We start from the raw sequence: 23,638 nt of genomic DNA, 5'->3' as shown, positions 1-23,638 counted from the left end.
GACCTTGTAAACTGGAGACGAGTACGGATTACGGACGTACGCCACGGTAATACAATGAAGAGGGGCGGCAGAGACTTTTACCCCCTTGATTGGCTTAGCCCGCCCAGTTGGTTAAATTCGCTCATTTCCAAGGGGCCTTTCATCATTGGACATTTCGCGGGTCAGCCCTAGAGCTGGGGGGGGTTGCGCCCGCGCTTTTTCTTCCCGGTACCTGATTTTCGTTTTGGTACCTGACGCTTCTCCCAGAAGGGGCAAGTAATAAAGGCGATCCAGATTTCTACGAATAATGAGCAAAAAAAGAACTGTTTGAACTGCCTCTGTCAGTAACATATGAATAGAAGCGCGACGTGACTTTTACTTCATGTGCATGCCCCGGCGCAACCTCCACGATTTCCTGTTTGGCCGTGTTCGGCTGTCTGCCCTAACTAATGACAAGGGCACCCCAGCTTCTACCGTCATTGATTCTGCAGGATGCATGTCTTTTTACCAAACGTGTCTGCACAAAGGTCATGACGATAGCGCAAGGGCCGGTAGAGACATGATGGAAAGGGAGCAGACACCAATGTTCTACTCTGTACACGGACAGACACATCCCTTTTTTACCGCTCTTTCATCTTTTTTTTCTTGTATCTATTTTTGTGTTTTTCCTTTCTTCTTTTTTCTTTTTTCTTATCAACTCAACACCTCAAGTCCTTCGATCGTGCTAAAAATTTGCAAAAATACAAATAAAAAGGGATTTGCTCAGGCTGCGATATTGTTCAACTTTTTTCTCTTCCCTTTCGTCTTGATCAGATCAGACCTCGGTGCGGCACCCCCTCCCGCAAGATCATTCCCCTTTGCCATTGTCGCCAAGTTAGTAGCGTGTAACCAAGTGAGTCGCGTAGCGGAGAAGGCGTGAATTCGGTTCTTCAAATCACCATCATCATCATCATCATCATCATCATCATCATCATCACTGTTTGTTGCCTTGACGAATGGCATGATTTTTCTCTACTCTTTTTTTTTTCGTATTTTTTTTCTTCTTTTCGTGGTTATGGTTTTGGTTCCCTTGCAAAGAGGTACCCTAGGCTCGTTTGCTTGTCATGACCCTTTGTACAAGGCCAAAACGACAACACCAAGAAGAGGGCCCAGATTCCTTTCATCACGCGTCAACTTCATAACAAGCCTTCTTGTAATGCCTAGCACGGTTTAGAGACCATACTGGTGAAACAGGGCCGGCGTGGAATGCATCTCAACATTCCCGACGCGCTAGCCCCCGCATCACAATGTGCGTTTAAAAATGGAAGTCGCATCTCGGAATGTGCCGAGCTACTCCATGCATCAAGGGTCTTTGATGACAGAAAATCGCGAAAAGTGAATTCCTGTACCGCGTTGTGGTTTCACCTTTGGCTTTCCTTCTTCTCCGTGGCATTCGCCGAGGTCACTTTCACTGGTGTCCATGCTTGACCTATTCATGTTACTCGGTTACGTTTGACCTTTGCCCTGTAGGCGACATGCGGATAAACTCAACTAGCATTGTACGACCAAACGAGGCCACGGAAATTCGCAAGCAAACACACATCCGGCTTACTCGAGTGAAAACCAGCTGCCCGGCATGGCCAGGCCAGGGGACAATTCAGCCACACAAATACAGGGTAGCAAGGTCAAGAAATGTGGCAATTTAATCTGAATTATGTAAAACTCATGTCATGCAGACATGCGTTGTCAAAATGTGGTATCCAACAAGATGAGAGAAATATTGGCAGATATAGCATACATGCATGTGTATCATGGAAACAGACAAGAAAAAAGGTTCAGATCGTCAAAGCAAGGTCGCGTCGGGAGCGTCGGAACGCACCACGTCTATGCTAGCCAGTACCAGGCCTTCTGGAACCAGTTGCTGGCGACACGCTCCTCATCCATCTGTTCCAATTCATCCATCTCCCTGACACCAGTAGTGACATCAATCTCGTGTATGGGAATGGCCCAACGAGTTCTGAACCACATCTTGTGTCCAAGGTAGAAAATTAAGACGAGGGGGATGGTAATGTAGGCGGCGATGAAGTCGGCGGCGACAAAGGGCTTGGCCATAAAGGTCTGGAAGCCATTGGTAATGGTGAGGAGACTGACGAGAACAATCATAAAATAGCTGGCATATGGCTGGAGGGGCGTCTTGTAGGGGCGGATATCCATCAGATTGTTGTATTCGAGAGCCTTGCGGAAACGAATGTACGTGACCATGACGATGAGCCAGGCAATGTAGCCGGAAATGGTGGAGAGGTTGACAAACCAAGTGAAAACCTTTTCACCCGAGTTGCTGACGTTGAGGTAGGAGAGCAGGCCGACGCCAAAAGTGGTGAGTACAGCGACATAGGGAACGCCGAGGCGCGTCGTTTTGGAGAAGAAGCGGGGAGCATTGCCGGTGAGGGACATGGAGTAGAGAACACGGCTGCCCGAGTAGAGGAAAGAGTTGCCGGCAGACCAGGCCGAGGTCAGAATTGCAGCATTGATGATATGGTTGAGGACGGAGATGCCGACTCTCTGTATGCCAATAACAAAGGGAGAGGCGGCGGCACCGCCGGCACCGGTCTCGAGAGCACCGAGAAGGTCCTTGTCGTCCGAGGCAACGAGGATGCCAATAATGAGAGAGGAGCAGCCGTAAAAGATGGCAAGACGCCAGACAAAGCGACGAGCAGCCTTGGGAATGTTGCGACGGGGTGCGACAGTCTCGCCGGCGGCAATGGCAATGAGCTCGGGGGAGGTGATAAAGGCGAAGCCGGCGGTGATGAAGGCCTGCCAAAAGGAGAGGAAACGGCCAGTGGAGCCAGAGACGCCGAGGAACTGGACAAAGGCGCCTGGATGTTCCCAGTAGTAGAAGCCTCTGATATGATTCTGATCGGGGCCGCCACCAAAGAAGATGACGACGCCGAGAATGATGAGGCCGATGATGGTGAGCAGCTTGATGCTAGCGAACCAAAATTCGGCCTCGCCGAAGAACTGGACGGCAATGATGTTGAGGAGAAGCATGACGACGAGAACAATGGTGATCCAGACGGCAACGTGGACTTTGGCGGCGCCGGGCCAGTAGTTGATGATGATACTGGCGGCCGAGGCCTCCGCACCAACTAATATGGCGTAGACGTACCAGTAGTTCCAGCCGGCGGCAAAAGCGAGGGAAGGGTCGACGAATCGCTCGACAAAATAGGGAACGGTGATGCCGCGCATGGGAAGCAGTGTGACCATTTCGGCGAGGCAGTTCATGACAGTCCAGACAACAGTCATCATGAAGATGTAAGCCATGAAGAGAGGGGCAGGACCGCACTTGCTGAGAATGCCACCGGAGCCGACAAAGAGACCAGTGCCGATGGCGCCGCCAAGGGCAAGGAACTGAATATGACGGCTCTTGAGGCCGCGCTCGAGCTGATCATGCTGGTGGGCGAGGTTGAACTCGGACGACTCGGCAGGTCGAGATTCCTCGAGGTTGAGGTTGTAGCTGTCGGCCGAGACATTGGCTTCGTGTGAGACTTTTTTCTCCATGATGGGTGGAGGGTGGGCGCAGAGTGGGCGCAAAAATTGGCACAATGAGGAGGAGAGATGCAAGGTGCAGTATATTGCAATTCAAATATAGCGAGTTAAGCGACAAGCGAGTTGAAGGGACGTGACGTCAGAAAAAGGGCCGTCGCTTATTTCTGCAGCGCGATTGCAGCGTAGCACTGGCTGGGAGCAGGCAGGCTTAACTGTAGGTGCGGTAGAGGGAGACGTAACGAGCTGAGCAGTGGGCAAACATCAGATGGCGCGGGCTGCGGTGACGAAGCCAGGAGATTACTGAGCAGACACGGGAATGAGAACGAGAATCTGGCCCGACAGAGGTTTGGGAGAGAGAACAGGAAGGATGTGGAGGAGTAGGAGGGAAAAGAGAGGGTAAAGAAAGACAACGGCTGGATAGGTTGACGTGGGCGGGCGTCCAGTTTTGGGGCTCTTTGGGGAGGAAAGGACTCGGAGGAGGGGGCGAACGAGGCTATGAATTTTTCTCTTTGAATTTTTGAGGTACCGAGAATTGCATGAGGGGTACAGGCAAGCGGAGGTACCTTGCCTGCCTACGTCGCTCATGTAGCTTATCTCTGGCAAATGTGCAGATTTTTGGGGTAAAACGGGACCCAGAACCCTGCACGTAGTAAAGCCTGGAGAAGGGTGCTGATGATAGCCCCAGAAACTGGGTAAGAGCCCCACGATGATTTGGGTTCACCGTTACAATCTGAATACGTTGGCAGAGTCGTATTGATTTTTTTTCCACATTTACGGGAACACAATTAGACGGATGATTCTATTGACATGATTTCGAGGTGTCAAGTCTATCTTTTTTCCCGTCAATTCTTGTCTAGATGGAAGCGATATCTGTTCAACTTGGCGGGGTCGTAGATAGCAGCCCCATTTTGCCAGCTCAAGAGTGATAATTGCGGCGCTGCATCAGCCATGATCCATGTCAATACAAGGGGTTACACATGACGTTCATTTTCCGTTTCCTCGTCGCTCGACCAAGTCGAGTACGGAGCACGGAGTCGTTAGTTGCTATTTACCTACGCACGTCCATGCTTTCGCCCCAACGGCAACCCACGCACACTACCCCATAGACGACTGGTCACTTGACAGCGTCGGCCTTAACTGCAAACAAGGCATACTTTCGCTAGCACATTAGACGGATTCTAATTCCGAAACTATACGGATCGTCGTTAGGCGCAATGTCTCTAATCGAATTTTATGAACAGCCTCGACTATCATCATGAATAAACACGTCATGTTTAGAAGGTGCATCTTTTCGCGACCTCTTGTACAAGTACTTGTTCGATCGCGAAAACGTGGCGCTAGGCAGCAGAATTGGACCGTTGCCCGGCCGTTTTGGCTTTCAGCATGAACACGAGCGAGTGGCTTGCGTCTGTTCATGATTGCCCTGGCGCCGTTTACTACCGTACCTAGGAACCTACTGCCTACCTAGCAATAGGTACCTAGTCATGCACCACCTGCCGCCTGGGGAAACAGTGGCAGGGATCCCGACAAGGCCTCTATTTTCCCCAATGCAACTCGATCACGTTCAAAGCTAAATTAATAAATGATTAATAAATGCCTTGTTGCCGCGAACCAGGTATCTTTGCCCTTATGGATAACTCTACATGTCCCTCCATCTTCTGCAGTAGGCTACAGTTTCGGAAGCAGCACTGGCTTTGTCTCTCTTCCCCACTTGGATCCCCCCACTTTCACTCGCCCGGGTGCGGCACGACTTTTTCGAATTCTGAAGGAAACAGAAACCACGCCACGCCAAGGGGAGGAGGCGCTGCTAGGTTACAAGCTAAACCCTCAATTACTTGTTCATGGAAACAATCAAGTCGGCCTTCTTCGTGGCGCTCTCGGGAAGGCGTTGCCAGTCGAGACCGTTCCGGCGATGCCCAGCATGCGAATCGCCCAAAACGGATCGAGTACACTTGGCTGGGCACCTAACCAGGCAGCAAACCAACACGAAAGGAAAGGCATTCGGAGAGGCAAGAGGAAGCACCACACACTTCAGTACAAAGCTGATCAACGTTGGCAACAAGGCTGCTTGCGGCTTGCCCATGCAGGAAAGACGCGGCACGACACAGGCCGCTGGTCGCTACGTACCTTATTTTTAGCATTGCGCATCCGCATCCGCAGTTGCATCCCAGCTCCAGCTCCAGCCGCACCCAACCACCAACCACCAAGCCACCATATCCCATTTGCCCATCCATTGTCTCCATCAGTCCATCCGTCCGCCACACATGCGCCATGGCATCACTCTCGTCTGGGGCGCCATGGGGAAGTCGGTGCACGCATCAGTCTGCCAATTGCAGTTGGTCTGTCATCAGTTTTCTCTCTCCAACAAAGCCCCATCATCACCAGACACTGAACTTGCCAAGGCGAGCCACGGCATCCACCGCATAACCGTAGCACCATGGGACTTCGTTCTGCTGCACGCCCTTTGCATCAGTTACTTTCAACAAGAAACTAACGACTCTGGTAGCACTCGACTCAGCACCTCTCCATCATGTTCGAGCCGAAGGAAGCCGTCTCCAGCTCTACCTACCCCCACCACCCAACGCCCCAGATCCACATCGTCAACCCTGCAAACCATATTACCGCCGAAAACCAATCCATGCATCTCGACAGATAGGGAATTGTTCATGTCTATCACTCTTAGCCATTACTCGCCCACAGCCACTCGGTCTGTCTTGCGCCCACCGATTACGGATACTACTGATAGTAGTGCCAGCTTCTCGGCCAGCCCTTCCGAGCCATCCTTCCGAGCCATCCTTCCGGGCCATCCTGCTGCGTCTGTTTGTGCTGCTTGCTGACCATGACACACCAGGCCACGCTCGACAACTTGCGTCTCGCATATGCCTCATGCTGCGTCTGCCGGAAGAAATAGCCTTACCATACTTCAGACTCGATGCTGTTCTGTGATTCCTTCGGACCCGCGGGCCACCGACCGCCCGCCTGGTGCCAACTCGCTTGGAAACCTTCCAGAAGCCAACGCGAACAACCTTGCCTGCACAGCCCTGCAAGGTACTGAATCATACTTCTACCGAGCACGCGCGCTCCCGCCACCTGGAGCTCACTATCCCAAATCTGGCATTCTTGTTACATTTCTCATCAAGACGCCTCAAAATGCCCCAGAGTTTTCAGCGCCTTTTCCCGCACCATTGATGCCCAAACCACATCGGCGCGGACCCCTCACCCGGTGCGCACAATGCTAATTAACTCTAACGTGGATCTCGGACCAAACCCCACAGAACAATGTCTAGAACCCATCTCGACACCGAAAAAAAGACCTCTCTATCAAGAAAAACCCCGTATTTCTATCTGCAATCTCACCGCCGCGCCCGTATCTGCTCGTCATGGGTCCCGCCAGCGCCGAGCCCCCGCCGGACCGCGAGACCACCTCCGCGAGACCAACGCCCCCCAACGGATAGATTGAGACATATACGACGCCAGGCGACCCATCGATATACTCTCGCAACATTACTGGTCGACTGTAATAACCCTGCACACTAATAGGTGCTATAGCCGAGTTGAAGATGCTCGTCGCGCGCGGGCGCGCAAGGAGACGCCACGAGTGTCACGGCAAGCGGCGCGCTGGGCGCCCAACTTGAGCCCAGCGCACCAACAACGCAATGTCGACAAGCGGTTTCTGTATTTGGCAACAACGTAGTGAACAGAGCGGCCGTATAAAAGACCATTGTAAAGGAGTGAATGCTCTGCTCGGCTACTCTACAATACCAAAAAAAAGGGAAACATTGTAGGTTCGAGATTCATAATTGTCCTGGGAAATAACGAGCAGCCTATCAGCTCTGATTTAGCCCGGACAGTTTTGTTTGTGTTGGCCCTTATTGCCAGTGTAAACCCGACTCGGCGTGTGCAAAGCGCTTCTCCAATATTCATCGATGAGGAGAATCCGAGGCATTAAGACGAGTTTACAATTCCGTGTTATCTCTGGCCGATACTTGAGCATCCTTGACAAGATGCCCGCGCGATTCTCGGCAACTGTTCATTCATCTGCCTTTGTCGTCCGCAGCGTCCCGCAAACAGAACCGGCGCTGTGGTCGGTGCTTCACCCCATGTAACGCCTTTGTACACACGACGCGCCTAGGCAACAACAGCAGTAGCCTCGTCTGGCCTCGTTGGTAGTATCGCAGTCGCCGTCATCTTTTCTTTAATTTCCCTTCAACGGCACTGACCTCGGAGGACGGCGAGTTAGCCGGTCGTCAGTAAAATACCCCGAGACCGGTAATTAAGGAACCATGAGAAAAAAAAAAAAGAACTTGCGCCTGTAGCTCCCGGATGAGAGACTCGTTGCAAGTTCTTCATCAAAGGGGCATTTTGCCAACTTGGCAAGCAACAGGAACCTTTCACCTCACCTTGCCATCCCCCTTCAGCGCGGCAGTACAACCAGCCGTCATCTCTTCTCTATCAAATTGCCGACGGCCGTCCGTACATCAAGATTGGATGGGGGACAAAAAAAAAAAACAAACCCAACCCAGCATGTCAGATCCCTACCCACTAATGATTGGTCGATCCTCCTCGAAATTCAAGCTTCCACAACCCGTACATCGGCCAGCTCGCGGTGAATACCTCGTGCTGTGTGTCGTACAAGACAACAGGAGAGGGAGGGTTGGCAACTTTTGCACGACGCACGTTGATGACCCCGCTCGTCCGGTATTGATGTTTTGCATTGCAAAAGTTCCCGCATGCGAGTTTTGAGGCCTTGTTTTCTTCTTCTTCTTCTTCTTCTTTTCATTATTTTTTTTTTCAATTTTTTTTAAAAAAAAAAAAATAAAAAACGATGCTATTCACGACTAGTCAAATTAAAAAGTGAAAAAGATTACATTTTCTTTCCACATCTCCCCAAGAACCGGCTTGCTAAGCACGAGTCCGAGAGTGCCGGCACTAAAATGATGCCACATCGGGGATAAGGAAGCATAGCTAGGCCAAGCTTTGTAATAATCTGCTCAATATACAGACTCCATCATCCGAGACCAATTTACACAAGAACATTTGCACGCCGGTGGGGGAGCACCAAGAGGTGAGAAAAGACGACGAATAAGGACACCGACGCAGCGTCACAGTCGTATTGGAGCACGGCTTTAGATGCACCGAGAAAGGTCACCCACATGCAGCTACCACCGTGCGGTCCCGGATATAGGGAAGGCGCATGAGGCGGCTGCACATTCGTTTACTTGCTTTCTTGGTATAAGACTCCGACCTGGGCCCCCAGATTTCCGTTCGTGATTCACGATACTCGTGATACTGTGCATCACGGTACTGGTACTATACATCTTTACCTATTGTAAATTCCGAGGCAGTTGCGCACATAGAAAGCATTTACAGAGACATACATACATACATGCACACACTTACACAAACACATGCACGCATCATGATGCTCCTCATGCAACTGATGTGCGTTGCTGGCGCTCTCGGAGCTGCAGTCGCCCTTTCTGCGGACATTGACGGCGCGCCACTCATTCACCTCGACTATGCCACGTACCGAGGGTCGCGCGTAGCCGGCGCCGGTGTCGACCAATTTCTCGGTATGCGCTTCGCCAAGCCACCGTTGGGCGACTTGCGCTTCCGCGCACCCGAGGAGCCATTCCACGAAGACCAGGTGCAAGACGCGACCAAGGTACGCCACGCCACGCACACCGCACCAAAACCAAAACCCATTGGACACCTACCTTTCGCTCACACAACCGCAGCTTGGCGCTCTCTGCGTCGGGACCGTCGATGGCTCCGGCGTTAGTCCCAATGATGTGTTTGGAGAAGATTGCCTCTTTGCCAACCTCTTCAAGCCAGCCAACGCCACCACCGCGTCTAAACTTCCCGTCTGGGTCTTTATCCAAGGCGGCGGCTACGCGCACAACTCGAACGGCAATTATAACGGGACTCAGATCGTTCAGCAGAGCGGCGGCAACGTAGTTTTTGTCAGTTTCAACTACCGCGTCGGCGTTCTTGGCTTCTTGGCAAGCGAAGAGGTCCGCAAGGATGGCGCACTGAATGCTGGTCTCTTGGACCAACGGTTATTTCTCAAGTGGGTGCAGAAATATATCGGCCAGGTATGTTCATTCGTCGTTCAGAGGAACTGCCCAAGTGCCACGGCTAATTATTTTGGTAACCCTTTGTGCGCAGTTTGGAGGCGACCCCAACCATGTCGTAATTCACGGCGACTCTGCGGGTGGCGGTTCCGTCTCGCACCATTTGACCGCCTACGGCGGCAACGACAAGGAGAATCTCTTCGTTGGTGGCATACCTGAAAGCCCATTCTGGCCGACGCAGCGAAAAGTAGACCAAATGGAATTTCAATACACTCGTCTGCTTCGCGACACCAAGTGCGACTCCCTCGACTGCCTTCGCAAACTCGACGTTGGCGCGCTGGGCAACGCCAGCCAGCCCTCGCCCTTCCCCGAGGCCCATACCGAGGATCCCGCGCCGCTGTGGTATTGGCTGCCTGTAATTGACGGGGATCTCGTTCAAGACAACATGTACAAGCAGTTTCTGACTGGCCGCTTCAAGCGTGTGCCCCTCCTCGTGGGCGCTGATACCGATGAAGGCACTTTGTTTGCTGTGAATGCCAGCACCGAGACCGAGGTGTCATCGTTTCTGCGAGCCAACTACCCACGCCTTCAAGAATGGCAGCTCGACATTGTTAGCACCATCTACCCGAAGATGAAACCTTTGCCCAAGCACGCCGCCTATTTCCCATCTGCTGCCGCTGTATATGGCGATAGTACCTTTGTGTGCGCGGGAAATACCATGTCCGATGCCATCTCAGCCTTCGTGGGCCCAGACAAGTTGTGGAATTATCGTTACAACGTTGCCGATCCAGAGCAGGTTGCCGAAGGCTTCGGTGTGCCACACGTTAGTGAGCTCGGAGCCATCTTTGGGCCCGACAATATCCGGGGGCACGAGGCGAAATCTTTAAGGACCACCAATGCGCCTATTGTGCCCGTAACTATGGCGTACTTTACCAGCTTCGTTCGGTTTCTGGACCCAAATACAAGTCGGCAGCCCGGATCGCCGTTGTGGCAAAACTGGGGAGCGTTTGTGGGTGAGCAGGGCCAGCGTATGCGGCTGGAAACAAACAACACAGCGATGGAGACTGTGCCTTTTGACTTGGTCACGAAGTGTGCGTTATGGAAGCTTCTTGCTGAGAGTATGGATGTTTGAGGAGATGACGAGCAGATGAAAAGAATGCAAATATATAGGCGCGATAGAAGTATGCTTACAATATCTTCAATGTCCAGACTGCATTTGATAAATGGAAAAAGTTGTTCTTGCATGAAGAACCCGTCAGTTCGCAGTTGACAGTTTCAACTAGCGTATAAAATGCTTTCGCTATCGCTGGATCTTGAGGCCGGGTCGTTATATTGCGTAATAATGGCCTGTCTGCATCAAACAGTTGAGTGGCGGTATCATGCAACGCTCCGGGCGCAATGTCCGACATGCTGCGTTTTGCTACAGAGCGGTTTTTTTTTCTAAGCAAAAAACATGCTGAGACACGGCTGACGGCGGTGACACATTTTTTGCAACGTGTGGCTCGTCAGCTCGGAGCATTTGCTGCTGATGGCAGGCAACCTTGGCGTTAGGGCGGAGGGCTCGTTTACTGATAAATTAATAAACGGCTTTCGCATGGACGATGTCGTGAATTGGCTCTATGGCCCGTAACCCCTCTCGTGCCCCTGTAGCTCGATTTTGTTCCCAGCTGCAGACACATTTCACAATGGACAAGAATCATCGCACGACCGGGGCTTCTGGTCCGCAACGGGCTATTCGGTCCCGATAATTTCTTCAAAATCGTCGTGGAAATTGGGCCAGGGATGTATGAAATAGTGGGCCGGGCTGAAAGTATCGATTCGCTTATTCATAGTTTGTATGCAGGCTGTGGTGATATTCGAAGGCACCAAGTCTGGTACAAAATGTTGAGAGAACGTGGATGACAAGACTTGGATATCGAAATGATGGACATGTTGTGAGAGCCTTCTCAGCATCGAGGCGCCTATTCATCTCGAATCACCTGCTCGGGCCGAGGCGAGGAGAAAGAAATGTTTGGCTCCAAATCGACTGTCTCCGCAGATGCGCCATGCCGGAGGTTATTGCGCGTGTGTTTGGCAATATCGGCGCTGGATGTGGCTCGCTATAAAGGGCAACTTTATTTATGAGGAGATTTTGCCTGTGCCTGGTTAGGGGCGGCGATCTGCGGTGAGATCGAAGTGGGAGGGATATAGTTTGCCGGTTATGAGGAAGAGATTTTGCCATCGGGAGACTGGATCGACGACAGGACCGAAGGAGCGGCTGCATCAAAGATTTGCGTCGGCCTTGCGGAGAGAAAAAGTCTTGGACTGCTAGTCTGCTTGGCGATGGAAGCGTGTGCCATATTAGAGATGGCGTGAAGGGGGGGGATAAGGGGGGGGGGGGGGAGGAAAGGAAGAGGAAGCTCAAAATAGCGACGGAGGCCTCGGAGAAAGACGAAGAGCGTGGCTGATCGGCACAATGAGTGAAACCCCCACGATGAGGATGAAGAGATGAAATGCTGATGGAATGATGATGTGAAAGCGGGCCGTTGGTGAGGAGCAAAGGGTCCTATGTCGAGTGTAAAGTGCATGTGCAAACCCCTTCCACAAGAGTTGATTGGTAACGGGTTATAACAACGTTATTAGCGTTAGGTAGCTCCCAGCATTCTGGTTGTGGCGTCGCCTGGTCGCCTGTTCCTCTACTAGAGAAAAGTGGAACGTCCCCTGGAGTTCTCTATTCCCCTGTCCACCCGTCGGCTCGGGCCTATCAGAGCTTTTCACGGAGCTTTTACTCCGGCCAGCCCTCGTCAACAACGTCTTTGCCTCCGTTGCATTATGTTGGCCACTTCTTTTGGCCACTTTTGTTTTGGCAGTCTTTGCACTGGAGCCGGCGTGCTGCAGACCACTATTGCTGCCGTGACGCATCGGCTGCTCAGGGTATCATGATGCCTGTAAGATGTGCCGCTTCGCCCGGTCCCCGCCACCGGGCTGCTCGCTGCTCGTACTATCAGTACACGTCGCCGTGCCAGCCCGGCACACTATCTATATTTGCTGCAGCAAGGCAGCTCTGGAGTTAGCATGTAGTTGTTTCGGGTGCCTGCTCATTGGGTGCACCTGGCTACCTTGCACCACTCGGCAGGCTGCTTTCTCTCTCGGTGGGTGCGCCGTTGTGCGTGTGGTGTGGCCAGTTCTTGCTGTCCCTATGCTCCTCGCCTGTCACAAGCTCCTTCCAATAGCCCATTGTCGTTCGCTGTTGGTGAGGTCTTGGGCCCCAATCCTGTCTCCTCACCTCGCCCCTTCTTCCTAGCCACACGGGGCTGTGGCGAGTCTACTTCACCACATCCTTGGAATACCTTCTTTCCCATTATCTGTGGCTTGACCCTGCACGACGACACCTGGTTTGACCCGGCCCTTTTGCCAGTGTCGGTCTCGATTTGCCCAAGTAGGCGCTCCTCAACAGCCACTCGACAAACTAAATTTTCTTCACCTCGCTATCGTGGCCTATAGTTTTCTCGCCATATTCTCATAGTCAGCTTCACAACTTGTCTTTGTGCTCTGACTTTTGGGCAGCCCGTCGCCACTCTGCTTGCCCATCTTCGGCCTGACTCTCCACAAACTCACTGCTCGCGCCACCTCGCGCCCATCTACACCTACCGCGGCTGAGGCTGCAACGACTCCCATGGGGGCGAACACGAAGAACTCTTGTCCTCAGCTACATATCATTACCCCTTATCTTTGACGGGTTGGACAGAGATTATTTCGCATTCAGTGTGCTCAGCTCGAGATAAATGTGCAAAGCCTATACGGCGGATTGCCCAGTCTGCGGGAAAGAGTACCTCGTCTTTGTTGCATTCTGCCATTCCTACCATCCGCCTTATATCGAATGTCCCAACGGCACAGAATTTATTCGAAATGATATGGAAGACGGCCAGTGCCCCAGTCCCGTCTGCCCAAACAGCTTGAGAGGAGGTTGTGCTGTCATGTAGTTTGCTGTCGTCCAGAAAACCGCCTTGACACCAACTTATCACTCTCACAGCTTGTTTCCTGTCACGTCAACTTCGACGATCTGGTCGACACCCTCGTACTCGGGCATTTGGAGGTTGTACTTTTCCGCAATCATAGGCGACACGAATCTGGCCAGATCGTCTTAGTGGCCGTGTCCACATTATGTACGTTTTAACAGCATTTTCGGGAAGCCAACTTACCGGCCACCGACAAAATGGCGTCCCGTAAAGTGTCTGACCAACGGCTTTGGTGCGGATAGGCTAACGAGCGTTGTAGGCATAAAGGAGCTCCCCAATCCCGACTTTGGAGGGCCTTGCTCGATATCCCACGATGAAGGCGCGTCCACGGACGTGACGGGTTTGTCTGATTTCTGGAGCGCCTGTATTACGGCTGGGAACGGCTCTCGAACTTCTCCTGAGAAGCTGAATCCTATCACACAGTTAGACACAATGTTCCGGAGGCGGCTACACGATTCCACAAACCGAAGATTGCGTCAATAATGTGATCAGTATCTTGCGCTGCGGACACGAAATCTTCGATGAACGGGACTTGCAGATCCTCGAGTTGTTTTGCAAGGCGCTAAGAAAGCGATCAGCGACTACATGAATATTCTCCAGTAGTTAACTTGGGTTGGATTTTGTGTCGCGTCTAGATAGTTAAAAATGCTTTGGAGATGAATGCGAGGTCAGGTTGAGCTCTGGGGATGACCAGGTAAACACATATATAGAGAAGCATAGAAATAGACGCCAGAAAACAACGCCCCCGAAGATTCAGAGAAAAATCATTGTGAATGTAGGCGGCTAACCTGGTATAGTTCGTTCTTGCCCTTTTTTGGGTAATAAATGGATGGTCGATAACCATAGTAGAATAAGTGACGAGCGGCGACAAGACCATCACCGCCTTGACAAGGGCTCGTTAGATCTTGTCTAGCACTCATGATTCCCAAGATGGAGCATACCATTATTTCCCGGACCACAAGCCACGAGAACCTTGCGACCCATGCTCGGAGGATGAACCCGAAACACTGTATCAAGCAGCGCGCGTGCATATTAGCTTGTAGCAATGCAGCGCCATCTCGGCATGCCGAAACGCAGCAAGACCACCGAAGAACAAGACGTACCAGCTTGGGAGACGGAGAGACCGGCGAGCTCCATGAGCTGATCCAGCGAGAAAGCGCTGGTGCTCATGAGCTCCTGGTCTAGAGCGGCGGCGGCCTTGGCGCTCAGGGTCTATGGAATCAAGAAGCCGAGATCGTCAGCCATGCATGCTTCGGTGGTGAGACGAATTCAAAATATGACACGAGAATCACCTACTTTGAGAGTCATGATGATGCTGAGATGCGGTGCGAATGATAACGGTTGCCTATGATGTAAGAGATGCGTTGTCTGCACACCTGCCGCCGTTGAGACCCAACAACGGAGTCGGCAGTAACGGCGCGGCTGCCGCTATACCGCTTTGGATCAACATTGATCGACATTGGTGTGTGTGCTAGAACTCGACGTTACCGATTAGTAAGTAGGTATCTACCCAGTTAGAAGGCAGCACTCAGGTGATAATAAAGATCGCGAACGCCATTCTACGCATGATACGCAATTAAGCACCACCTCACACCTCGATGACCAAATAAAAATCAATAATAAATGTCATAAAATTTTCGAGTCTATGTCTTACACGATAATTAATTTTGAAAATACTGATAGCCGTCAGGGGTGAATGTCTATCCCTAGAATGTGTATATTCTCAGGTATACCTACAGGCGGTCTGCTTTCTCAACTGCTTGGGGCAGGCAGAAGTCACGATTCCCAAGACTGGGCGATGCGTAAATCTGAAAATAGATATAGTAGAATCTTAGGGCTATCTGACTCGAGAAACGGGTTGTTGCCGTGAGCTTGATTCGGGTTGCATGCAACGGCATGGTGACCGTTGGCCGGAAACAAGCCCATGCTGATCTGGCCTGCCCGGCGCGCGGCAAAACTTCGGACCACCACAGCGAGTTGGAAGGAAATAAAGCGGAGACTTGCCAGCCAGCAGCAAGTTTGAACCTGGTGAGAATGGCCCCATCAGGAGAGTGACGACAAATATAGACTCGCTTCCATTTCAACCGTTCACCAACATCACAAACATACCTCGCCATGGTGATTAAGATTCGTCTAGCGCGCTTCGGGCGCCGAAATCTGCCCCTCTACAACATTGTCGTCGCCCACGCACGGTATGCGCCTCAGTCCCTGTCTCTCATTTGACCCAATACCAAAAAAAAAAAAAGACTAAACATTCTTCCCATCTCGCAGCACGGCACGCAACTCGAAACCCCTTGAAGTCATTGGCACGTACGACCCGGTGCCCAAGGCCGACCCGTACGAGACGACGCCTGGTCGTCTGCACAAGGACGTGCGCCTCGACACGCAACGCGCGCGGTACTGGATCGGTGTCGGGGCGCAGCCCACCGACACGGCGTGGCGGCTGCTGAGCATGGTCGGCATTCTGCCCAAGAAGCAATTTGGGCCGCCACGGCCGGAGGCGACCAAGGAGGTGAACCCGGGTGAGGTGCGCATTCGCTGAGCGGATGGAAGGTGAAGGGGGGACGAAGGGCGGCAACTACGACCACGGATGGCCACGTCGGCGGCGGCAACAGCAACAGCAACAGCAACCAAAACTAGGCCGGAGGGGTAAGAAAGACGAATGGAATCGTGGAAAGGAGTTGACACAAAGCGACTTCAGAGACCAGATTCAAAGCCGAACGCGCACCGTGGCGTACACGTTACTTCTTGTATTACTATATGCGATGTGACAACAAAGCAGCATTTTTACTGGCGTTGGGACCTGGGAGACAGACCATGTACAAAAGATAGGATTCATACCGCCTCAGAACAAAGAGTATACTCAGTTGACAGCTGCATATTCACAAAAACGAATCATCAGAACCGTCTTTGCATTGTAATCAACGCTATATTTGCTGTACTGCGCTCGCCGTGAATATGCCAATGGCGCGCTCTTCCCAAAGAAAAAAAAAACACGCTGTTCTACATGTACCCAACTCAAGTCGTAAATCGCCTTGCAAGCCACACCGGCTAGGAAATAATGACCAACCCAATGCTGGAGAGAGCACACTTTGGTGCTCGCTCGATTTCCATGTCCATCCTTGTAGTTCAAATAACAGAGCCGTCCTCGTAGTATAAATGAAATGAACCCGTAGAAAAAGCCCAAATACCTTTTGTGTACATGTTTTTTGATTCCGCCAAGTTCTCCCTCAAAAGTGAAACAGTTCATTTTAATGCGATGGAGCGAAGAACAGGTTCATTATCAAACAAACGGCCATGACAACGATACCATACGCTGCCAAGACCAGAGCAGCCTTGCGGATAACCTCGTGGTCAATGTGCTCGAGGTCCCAGCGCCACTTTTTGCGCCAGCGCCATACACCTCTAGGACCAGAAGGACCCGGGGCGGCTGGGTTCTGTGTGAGGCCCGCCGCTTCCTCGACATCAGAGGTCGGATCCTCCATGTCGTCGTCTTCTTTGAGCAGGCGCTGGTGATGGATGCTCTCCGGATCGCTAATTTTGTAGTAAAACAATCCGGGCAAGATGAAGCTGATTGAGGTGGATCCAGTGCTGCCGACAAATGCGAGCATGCGGTCGAGACTGCTGACAGAGAGAGCAGTGGCGTAGGCGCATGTGAGGATAATGGTGGTGAGGAGGGCGAACCGCATGTCCGACATTGGGGCGGTGCTGCCATGGTCGCCGCGACTGGCGGTCAGCACAGGGGAGCCAGGACGGCCGCTATTGTTCTGCGAGCGATTGGGACGCCAGCCGAGGACTGCATCGAGGGAGGCGCGACAGGGATGGACCTGAAGGGGAATCGAGAAGAGAACAAGGATGACGATGGCGGCCTTTCCAATGGTAGAAGCAACGCCAGTAGCGTCTGCGCGGGTTAGCTATGAGCATATAGACACTGGTATGGCAGGCTTACACATCATGATGATGTTTCCGACGACAGAGTTGCCGAAAGTGATGTAGCCGGTAATGGCGACGAGCAAGTATATGGAGCCAGCAGAGCCGATGCTGCTGCCCACGACAGCAACCACGCTGCCGGGGCTGTTGTCGCCAATCTCGTTGAGGATGGAAAACATCTGCTAAATGTTAGCGAGGGAGCAGTGAACTAGAGAAACGGCGATTTGTTACGTTTTGGTGGCATGTATAGGCAAATACGACGACTGGCAGGGTGCTCAATGTCTCGACGGCGCCAGCCCATTCGATTATGCGAATGTCGCTGGGGTCAGCGTGGGCATCAGCAGCAAAGTGGTAGACAACCAGGACGATCAAGTAGCCGATGGAGACGAGGGCGACGATGCTAGTGTATTTGAGCGAGTCGAGGCGGCGCAAGAAGCTGAGGGGAATGACAAGCAGCATAAATGCGGTGATCCAGAAATGGCGGTTGACCAGGTAGGGAAAGCTTTCGGTATGGTTGGTGAGACCCTGCATGACGCCGGGCATCAAGTCGCCAATGATGATCATGTAGGAGACGCCGACGCCGAAGCATTTGATGGCGATGGCGAGGTCGAAGATGACGGCAGCATTGGGGTAGGTAAGCTGGGAGAGGGCGAAGAAGGAAGCTGTACCGCGGTCGAGGTATCGGGCGCATCGCGATTGGAGGTAAAGGCCAAAGGCGGAGGTAAAGGCGGACCAAAGGATGAGGACGACACCAAGCATAATACCCATGTGCGAAAGCACAAAGGGCATGGTGAGGGTTCCGGCTCCGACGACTGTTCCGAGGTGAAGGACGGTTAGCAGCGGTGCGGGATGAAGAGAAGTCCGTGCCGGCGAGTGCAGGCGAACGGACACAGACGACCGAGGAAAAACAGGAGAGGGATCATACTGGTGTTGAGGAGGTTGATGACGCTGCTCACGCGCGAGGCTTTGCCCGCGTAGCCGGCATCTTTACCGCCGCGTCGTCGGTGTCTGCTGTCGCAAGAGCCGTCAGTGATTGTCTTCAACGTGGCCAACTTAATGTTCGGGGGAGGCTGGCGCCGATCTCGACGGGGCCAAAGGAGGAAAACAGGTTCCAAAAAAAATCAAAGTCGTACCTCGACATGTCGCTGGCGTTTATATTGGAGGGATGTGCATCTGTAATGGTGGAATAATTCGTCATAGCCGGCGCAAGAGCAGCGCCGCCTCCAGTTCAAGGTGCTAATATGCGCCTTGAAGGAGGAGAGTTGGCGGTACAAGGGAGGAGGTAAGAGAGGGCGACGCACGGGGCGACTCGACGGGGTAAGGCCAGCAGGCAGGCAGGCAGGCAGGCAGTAAGGTATGTGGATAAAAATTAATTTGGGCGACAAAGCGTATGGTTCAAAAAGAAAAGGTCTTGCTGGATAGCTAGTTTGGGGTCGTAGAAATAATTTCAGGCTGCAGAGGCTCGATTGGTTGGCAGAGGCCGCAATTGTGAAACTGGTGCAAGTCGAGGCGCAAGGGAGCGAGCGGATGAGGAGTCGACAGGCTGATGAGCTGTTGGGCCACTCGTTGAAAATGATAGAACCGAAAAGAAAGACTGCTGGAAAGCGGAAAGCAAGAGAGTGAAATGTATCCGTAGATTTGTGAAAATCAATGTAGAGGTTGAGGATGACGATGAGAAGGGGAAGCCAAAAGACAGGCGCAATAACGGGGCAGCCCAAGGCGGGTAAATAAGATACTAACGTTACCTCGAGGGGTGCCAAAACTGTCTGACGCCTTTTCTCGTGTCTATTGTGCTTGTCCTGATGATTTAAGTTTTACGCCAACCAGCTTTGGGCACTGGTTTTTTTCTTCTTTTTAGTTCGGTCACTTGAGCACTTGAGTATTAGTCACGATCCGTTGAACGGACTGACGGCTGATGCCTCCGACTCTGGCCGAGCTTGCAAGCCAACCACGTCTAATATAAGTATTCCCGTGGCCCCTTCGCCCATCGCCGGTCCTGCAGCCAGGTAAAGATGCATCCAGGTACCGGTTCGGCCTGACTCTGCGCCTTCTCCAGCTCCCCTGCTTTTTTGGGCAACTGGTAGTCTCAAAGTCCATGCCACCACCCATTGATGCAGTGAACCCCGCAGTCTGGTCACCAGAACACGCCACTGCGACATCGAGGCCTCTTGGCTAACTATGCTGACATGGTTTGCGTGGGCAGACTCTGAACAATACACGAGGGAGGTAATGCGTTGTCCATTTTCTTTCAAGAGAAAAGATGGTGACAGACAGGGTGACCGTCTTCTCCGACTCATGTTCCTGCGTTGTGAAACGGCAATCTGCCTTGGCGAAAGAGGCTTCACCGAGATAGACAAATTTCCTATGAGTCGCGCTATGGTGCGACTACGACATTGCGACGAGCAAGACATTGGCTTTTTGCCCTTGTCGACCCTCGAACGCAAACGGACAGTTTGCCTTGAGATGCTACCTTGACTCTAGTTTGATAGCGAGTCAACTGCATTTCCAGGCATGATCTAGTGTGCCGGGAAGGCCTGCAAGCCACCCCCGCTGTCTATGGTTCTCATAGAACGGAAGTCGAAATTCCGCCTGGCATAATTCGAAAGATTTAATCACCTCGAGTCTTACCTTGGGTGACGACCAAGCTGCCTGGCGTGACTTAGATATTTAACCCGCCATAAATCGAGCAGAGTACCTACTTAGGTACCTACCTAAGGAGCTGATGGGCCCTGTAGCGACCTATCAGCGACCCCTAAATGAATATGACCAGCACACGTGACGTCGCGACAAGAAAAGTTCTGGGAGCTTTCTGGCCGAATCGTTTCCCCATTCATCACAGGCAGCAATAAAAAAGTATGCTTTCTCTGGCCGGCATACGAAATGCTTGTCCGAGATGCTACAGAGCTTCTGTGGCGGCCTCGCGACAACACAGGGTTGAGTGCCTAGGAATTACAAAACTACAAAGATTGCGCCGACAAACTGCGACGCTCCCCTCCACTCGTCGAACAGCTGCAGCTCGACACTTTTCCACTTCACGAAGCCTAAAAGATGGCTCGGCGGCCGGAGAAGTGATACAACCTACGGAAAATATTGAGCAAGTGGTGCGCGATGCCAAACAACGATTTCGAGATACACTCCCCAAGGGCTACTTGAACGAGGAGGAATATCGTCTCTACGAAAGGTTATACGGCCCGCCGCTGCGCGAGACGACACCCGAAGATGTTGGTATTCCGGAGCATTCCGATATGGGGAGCGCGAACCCAGAAGGCGAAGGAATACTGCTTCGAGAGCTCGAGGGTGGCGAGTTCGAAGAAGTAAGCTATGAAATGGCAAAGCAATCGGCGGAAGACGGTGAGAGTGTGGACAACTTTGTAGTTGCTAAAGCCCCCGGATACGTCGATTTCGTTGCGCGAAGCGAAAGAGAGCGCATTGCCATGGAGCAGCTTCAGAAGGATTTCGACGCAGCCGCGCGAGCGCAGGAGGAAGCGGCCTATGCAACCGAAGAGCTGGAACAGGACGATGAACTGTCCCACGGTACCGAGGGCGAGAGCTCATGGGCAGATGGAGAATACCCGACATACCAATCAACATCGACGGGAGAAGGCGAACGCTTTCATCCTTACACATTGGAGGGTCGCTTTCATAACAGCCCTGTGGAGATATTGCTTCCCCAAGAGCGCCTAGTAAAGCCTTTGCAGTCGCTTCTTGGAAGAACACACTTGGATCACGTCAGGACTGCCGCACAGTCGGCCTTTGGAGGCAGGGGTCTCCCGACATCCCCAGTGACCCCTGTTGGACTGCGAAATGGCCACATGGGCGGCATTGGCCTACCGCCAGACTCCAAGCATATGACGGAGATTGAAGCAGATGCTTTCCTGGCGGCCTATGTTCCGGGAGCCTACGCCAGCGCCATGGCAACGCTACGAGAAGTAAGAAAGCGGATTGGCGGTGACTGGATCCAGTCGCGGCTAAAGAATAACGGGCCGGGCTTGAGTGTGTTGGATGCTGGTGCGGGAGGCGCAGGTCTCGTTGCTTGGGAGCAAATCTTGCAAACGGAATGGGATTTACTTGCCGAAAAGGGGCAAGTTCATGGCGACAAGATACCCGGCAAGAAGACTGTCGTTGTAGGTTCTGATCGACTGCGTGGGCGTCTCAAGACGTTTCTCGATAACACGACATTTATTCCACGGTTGCCCGACTACATGCACTCGGGTGCCATGAAGAGCGGCCAACATTTGGATTCCGGAGGCGAACCGCAAAAGCGCAAGAGCTACGACATCATTATTGCGTCGCACTTGTTCCTGAAGGAAAAGCAGGATCACTACCGACAAGCCATTTTGAACAACCTCTGGACGCTGCTGAGCCCGGATGGTGGCGTGCTTATCGTCATGGAGAAGGCGCACCCACGCGGCTTCGAAGCTGTTGCGCACGTACGAGACACGCTCCTGAAGCAGTTTTTGCTGCCACAATCTGGCGAGAACCCTATCAACGCAGACGACTTTAATCCAGCATTTCACAGGGAGCTCGAGGCCGGCCGAATTCTGGCGCCATGCACTAACCATGGGACATGCCCCATGTATCCAGAGCCAGGCAAGAGCAAAGGGCGCAAGGATTACTGCCATTTTAGTCAGAGATTTGTACGGCCGGGCTTCTACAGCAAATTGATGGGCAACGAGTCGCACAATCAAGGCGAAGTCGAGTTTAGCTACGTGGCAATTCAGAAGGGTGTGCGACAGGGCGAAGCGCAGAACAGCAAGGAGCTCGCCGACGAGGCTTTCCGCGGCTATGAAGAGGCCGAGGCGACGCCCGACATGCAGACGCTGCCGCGCATCCTCCTGCCGCCCATCAAGCGCAAGGGCCACGTGACGCTGGACGCGTGCACGCCTGATGGCCGACTGGAGCGGTGGACGGTGCCCAAGAGCTTCAGCAAGGTGGCGTACCACGACGCGCGCAAATCGCGCTGGGGCGACTTGTGGGCGCTGGGGGCCAAGACGCGGGTACCGCGGGCGGCGCGCACCGGCAGCGGCGTGGACACGGAGAAGCAGCGGGCGATAGAGGCCAAGAAGGCGCAGCGCGAGGCGGCACGCGAGGGGCTCGGGACGGACTGGCAGGTCAAAACGAGAACGGGCCGAGGCAATAGCCGGACGAAGAGGCAGGAGGAGCTGATTCGCCAGATTATGGAGGAGCAGGGCGATGACGAGCAGGAGATGGACCAGGAGGTGGACGGGGAGCTGGCCGAGCTGGACCGGCTCGCGGAAGCTGAGCAACGGTTCAAGAATTAACGTGTTCGAAGGCCTGCGGAGGGACTGTATATCATGTCCACGCCAGTGGCGCATGACGATAATGTTCAAGTGCCTATCTGTACGATTTACTATATAATACTTTTATCAGGGGAGTAAGTGCGGGGGCGGGGACCATGTATCAACAACCATGCACATAAACTTGTACAATAGAGACAACGAGAATGGAGGGAGAAAGCCGGGATGGAGCTGAAATCACTGTATAGATAGCAGATGTTTCAAAAAGAAACGACTTGATAATGGGATAAGAAAGAAAGATGTGCATCTCCGCGTATCTATTTACATAAAGCTTGGCGGCTTTTTATTGGGCGTTGGAATTGAAGAGGCAGTGATTGGACGCCGATAGAAGGACCCCACAAGGCGCAATGGCGTCAACTGGGGCTCAGAATTGGTGATGACTCTGATGGGCAAGAAATGGGGCCAGACTGGACGACGAGGGTTGCTCGTGACGGACCTGCATCGGGTGCTCGGGTATGTTTCTTGGTCGTTTGTAGCTTTATCATATTTTCTATCTCTATTATGAAATTGATGGTTTTTTTTTTCTCTATTTCAATCGTGTTGTGGTTGATCTGCAAGCGTGGATTGTGTGCTCTTATCAGTTAAGGTACATAGTTACCGAAAACGTTAAAATCCACCAAGAGAATCGCATCTCGCCCCCAGACCCCCCCAGACGGGCATTTACACCAGCTTTGGCCCGCGCCCGACGACCCGAGAAAGAGGCTTTACTTTTTTCTTTTTTCCTTCTTTTCCTGCCTCCCCTCCCTGGTCAACATTTTCCCCTTCTTCTTTTCCTTTTTCCTCTTTCTGTTCCTTTTCTTCTTCTTCTTCTTCT

At 52.5% G+C, this 23,638-nt stretch overlaps 6 protein-coding genes across 6 annotated transcripts; 3 read left to right on the top strand and 3 right to left on the bottom strand.

Annotated features, from left to right (window-relative positions):
- Positions 1-1,842: 1,842 nt before the first annotated feature.
- BBA_08882 (proline-specific permease) lies at positions 1,843-3,516 on the bottom strand (the record flags this gene model as incomplete). The annotated part of the gene is made up of 1 exon (XM_008603979.1): positions 1,843-3,516. The coding sequence occupies one exon, from the start codon at positions 3,514-3,516 to the stop codon at positions 1,843-1,845; it is 1,674 nt and encodes a 557-aa protein (XP_008602201.1).
- Positions 3,517-8,923: 5,407 nt separating this feature from the next.
- BBA_08881 (triacylglycerol lipase) lies at positions 8,924-10,710 on the top strand (the record flags this gene model as incomplete). The annotated part of the gene is made up of 3 exons (XM_008603978.1): positions 8,924-9,169; positions 9,243-9,599; positions 9,673-10,710. 3 exons carry the CDS (start codon positions 8,924-8,926, stop codon positions 10,708-10,710), a joined length of 1,641 nt encoding a protein of 546 aa, XP_008602200.1.
- Positions 10,711-13,584: 2,874 nt separating this feature from the next.
- On the bottom strand, positions 13,585-14,884 carry BBA_08880 (apolipoprotein A-I binding protein; the record flags this gene model as incomplete). The annotated part of the gene is made up of 7 exons (XM_008603977.1): positions 13,585-13,687; positions 13,760-13,988; positions 14,042-14,138; positions 14,365-14,459; positions 14,518-14,583; positions 14,680-14,788; positions 14,873-14,884. The coding sequence occupies 7 exons, from the start codon at positions 14,882-14,884 to the stop codon at positions 13,585-13,587; spliced, it is 711 nt and encodes a 236-aa protein (XP_008602199.1).
- Positions 14,885-15,691: 807 nt separating this feature from the next.
- BBA_08879 (mitochondrial ribosomal protein S16) lies at positions 15,692-16,118 on the top strand (the record flags this gene model as incomplete). The annotated part of the gene is made up of 2 exons (XM_008603976.1): positions 15,692-15,768; positions 15,848-16,118. 2 exons carry the CDS (start codon positions 15,692-15,694, stop codon positions 16,116-16,118), a joined length of 348 nt encoding a protein of 115 aa, XP_008602198.1.
- A 709-nt stretch (positions 16,119-16,827) lies between these two features.
- On the bottom strand, positions 16,828-18,295 carry BBA_08878 (transmembrane amino acid transporter; the record flags this gene model as incomplete). The annotated part of the gene is made up of 3 exons (XM_008603975.1): positions 16,828-17,477; positions 17,526-17,685; positions 17,738-18,295. The coding sequence occupies 3 exons, from the start codon at positions 18,293-18,295 to the stop codon at positions 16,828-16,830; spliced, it is 1,368 nt and encodes a 455-aa protein (XP_008602197.1).
- Positions 18,296-20,361: 2,066 nt separating this feature from the next.
- Positions 20,362-22,788, top strand: BBA_08877 (37S ribosomal protein Rsm22; the record flags this gene model as incomplete). Its single annotated transcript, XM_008603974.1, has 1 exon — positions 20,362-22,788. The coding sequence occupies one exon, from the start codon at positions 20,362-20,364 to the stop codon at positions 22,786-22,788; it is 2,427 nt and encodes an 808-aa protein (XP_008602196.1).
- Between the last annotated feature and the right edge of the window lie 850 nt (positions 22,789-23,638).

This window comes from Beauveria bassiana (assembly GCF_000280675.1).
Source record: "Beauveria bassiana ARSEF 2860 unplaced genomic scaffold BBA_S00041, whole genome shotgun sequence".
NCBI classification, from domain to species: domain Eukaryota; kingdom Fungi; phylum Ascomycota; class Sordariomycetes; order Hypocreales; family Cordycipitaceae; genus Beauveria; species Beauveria bassiana.
Note: the sequence above shows the minus strand (reverse complement) of the source record. Positions and strands in the feature narration are given on the sequence as shown.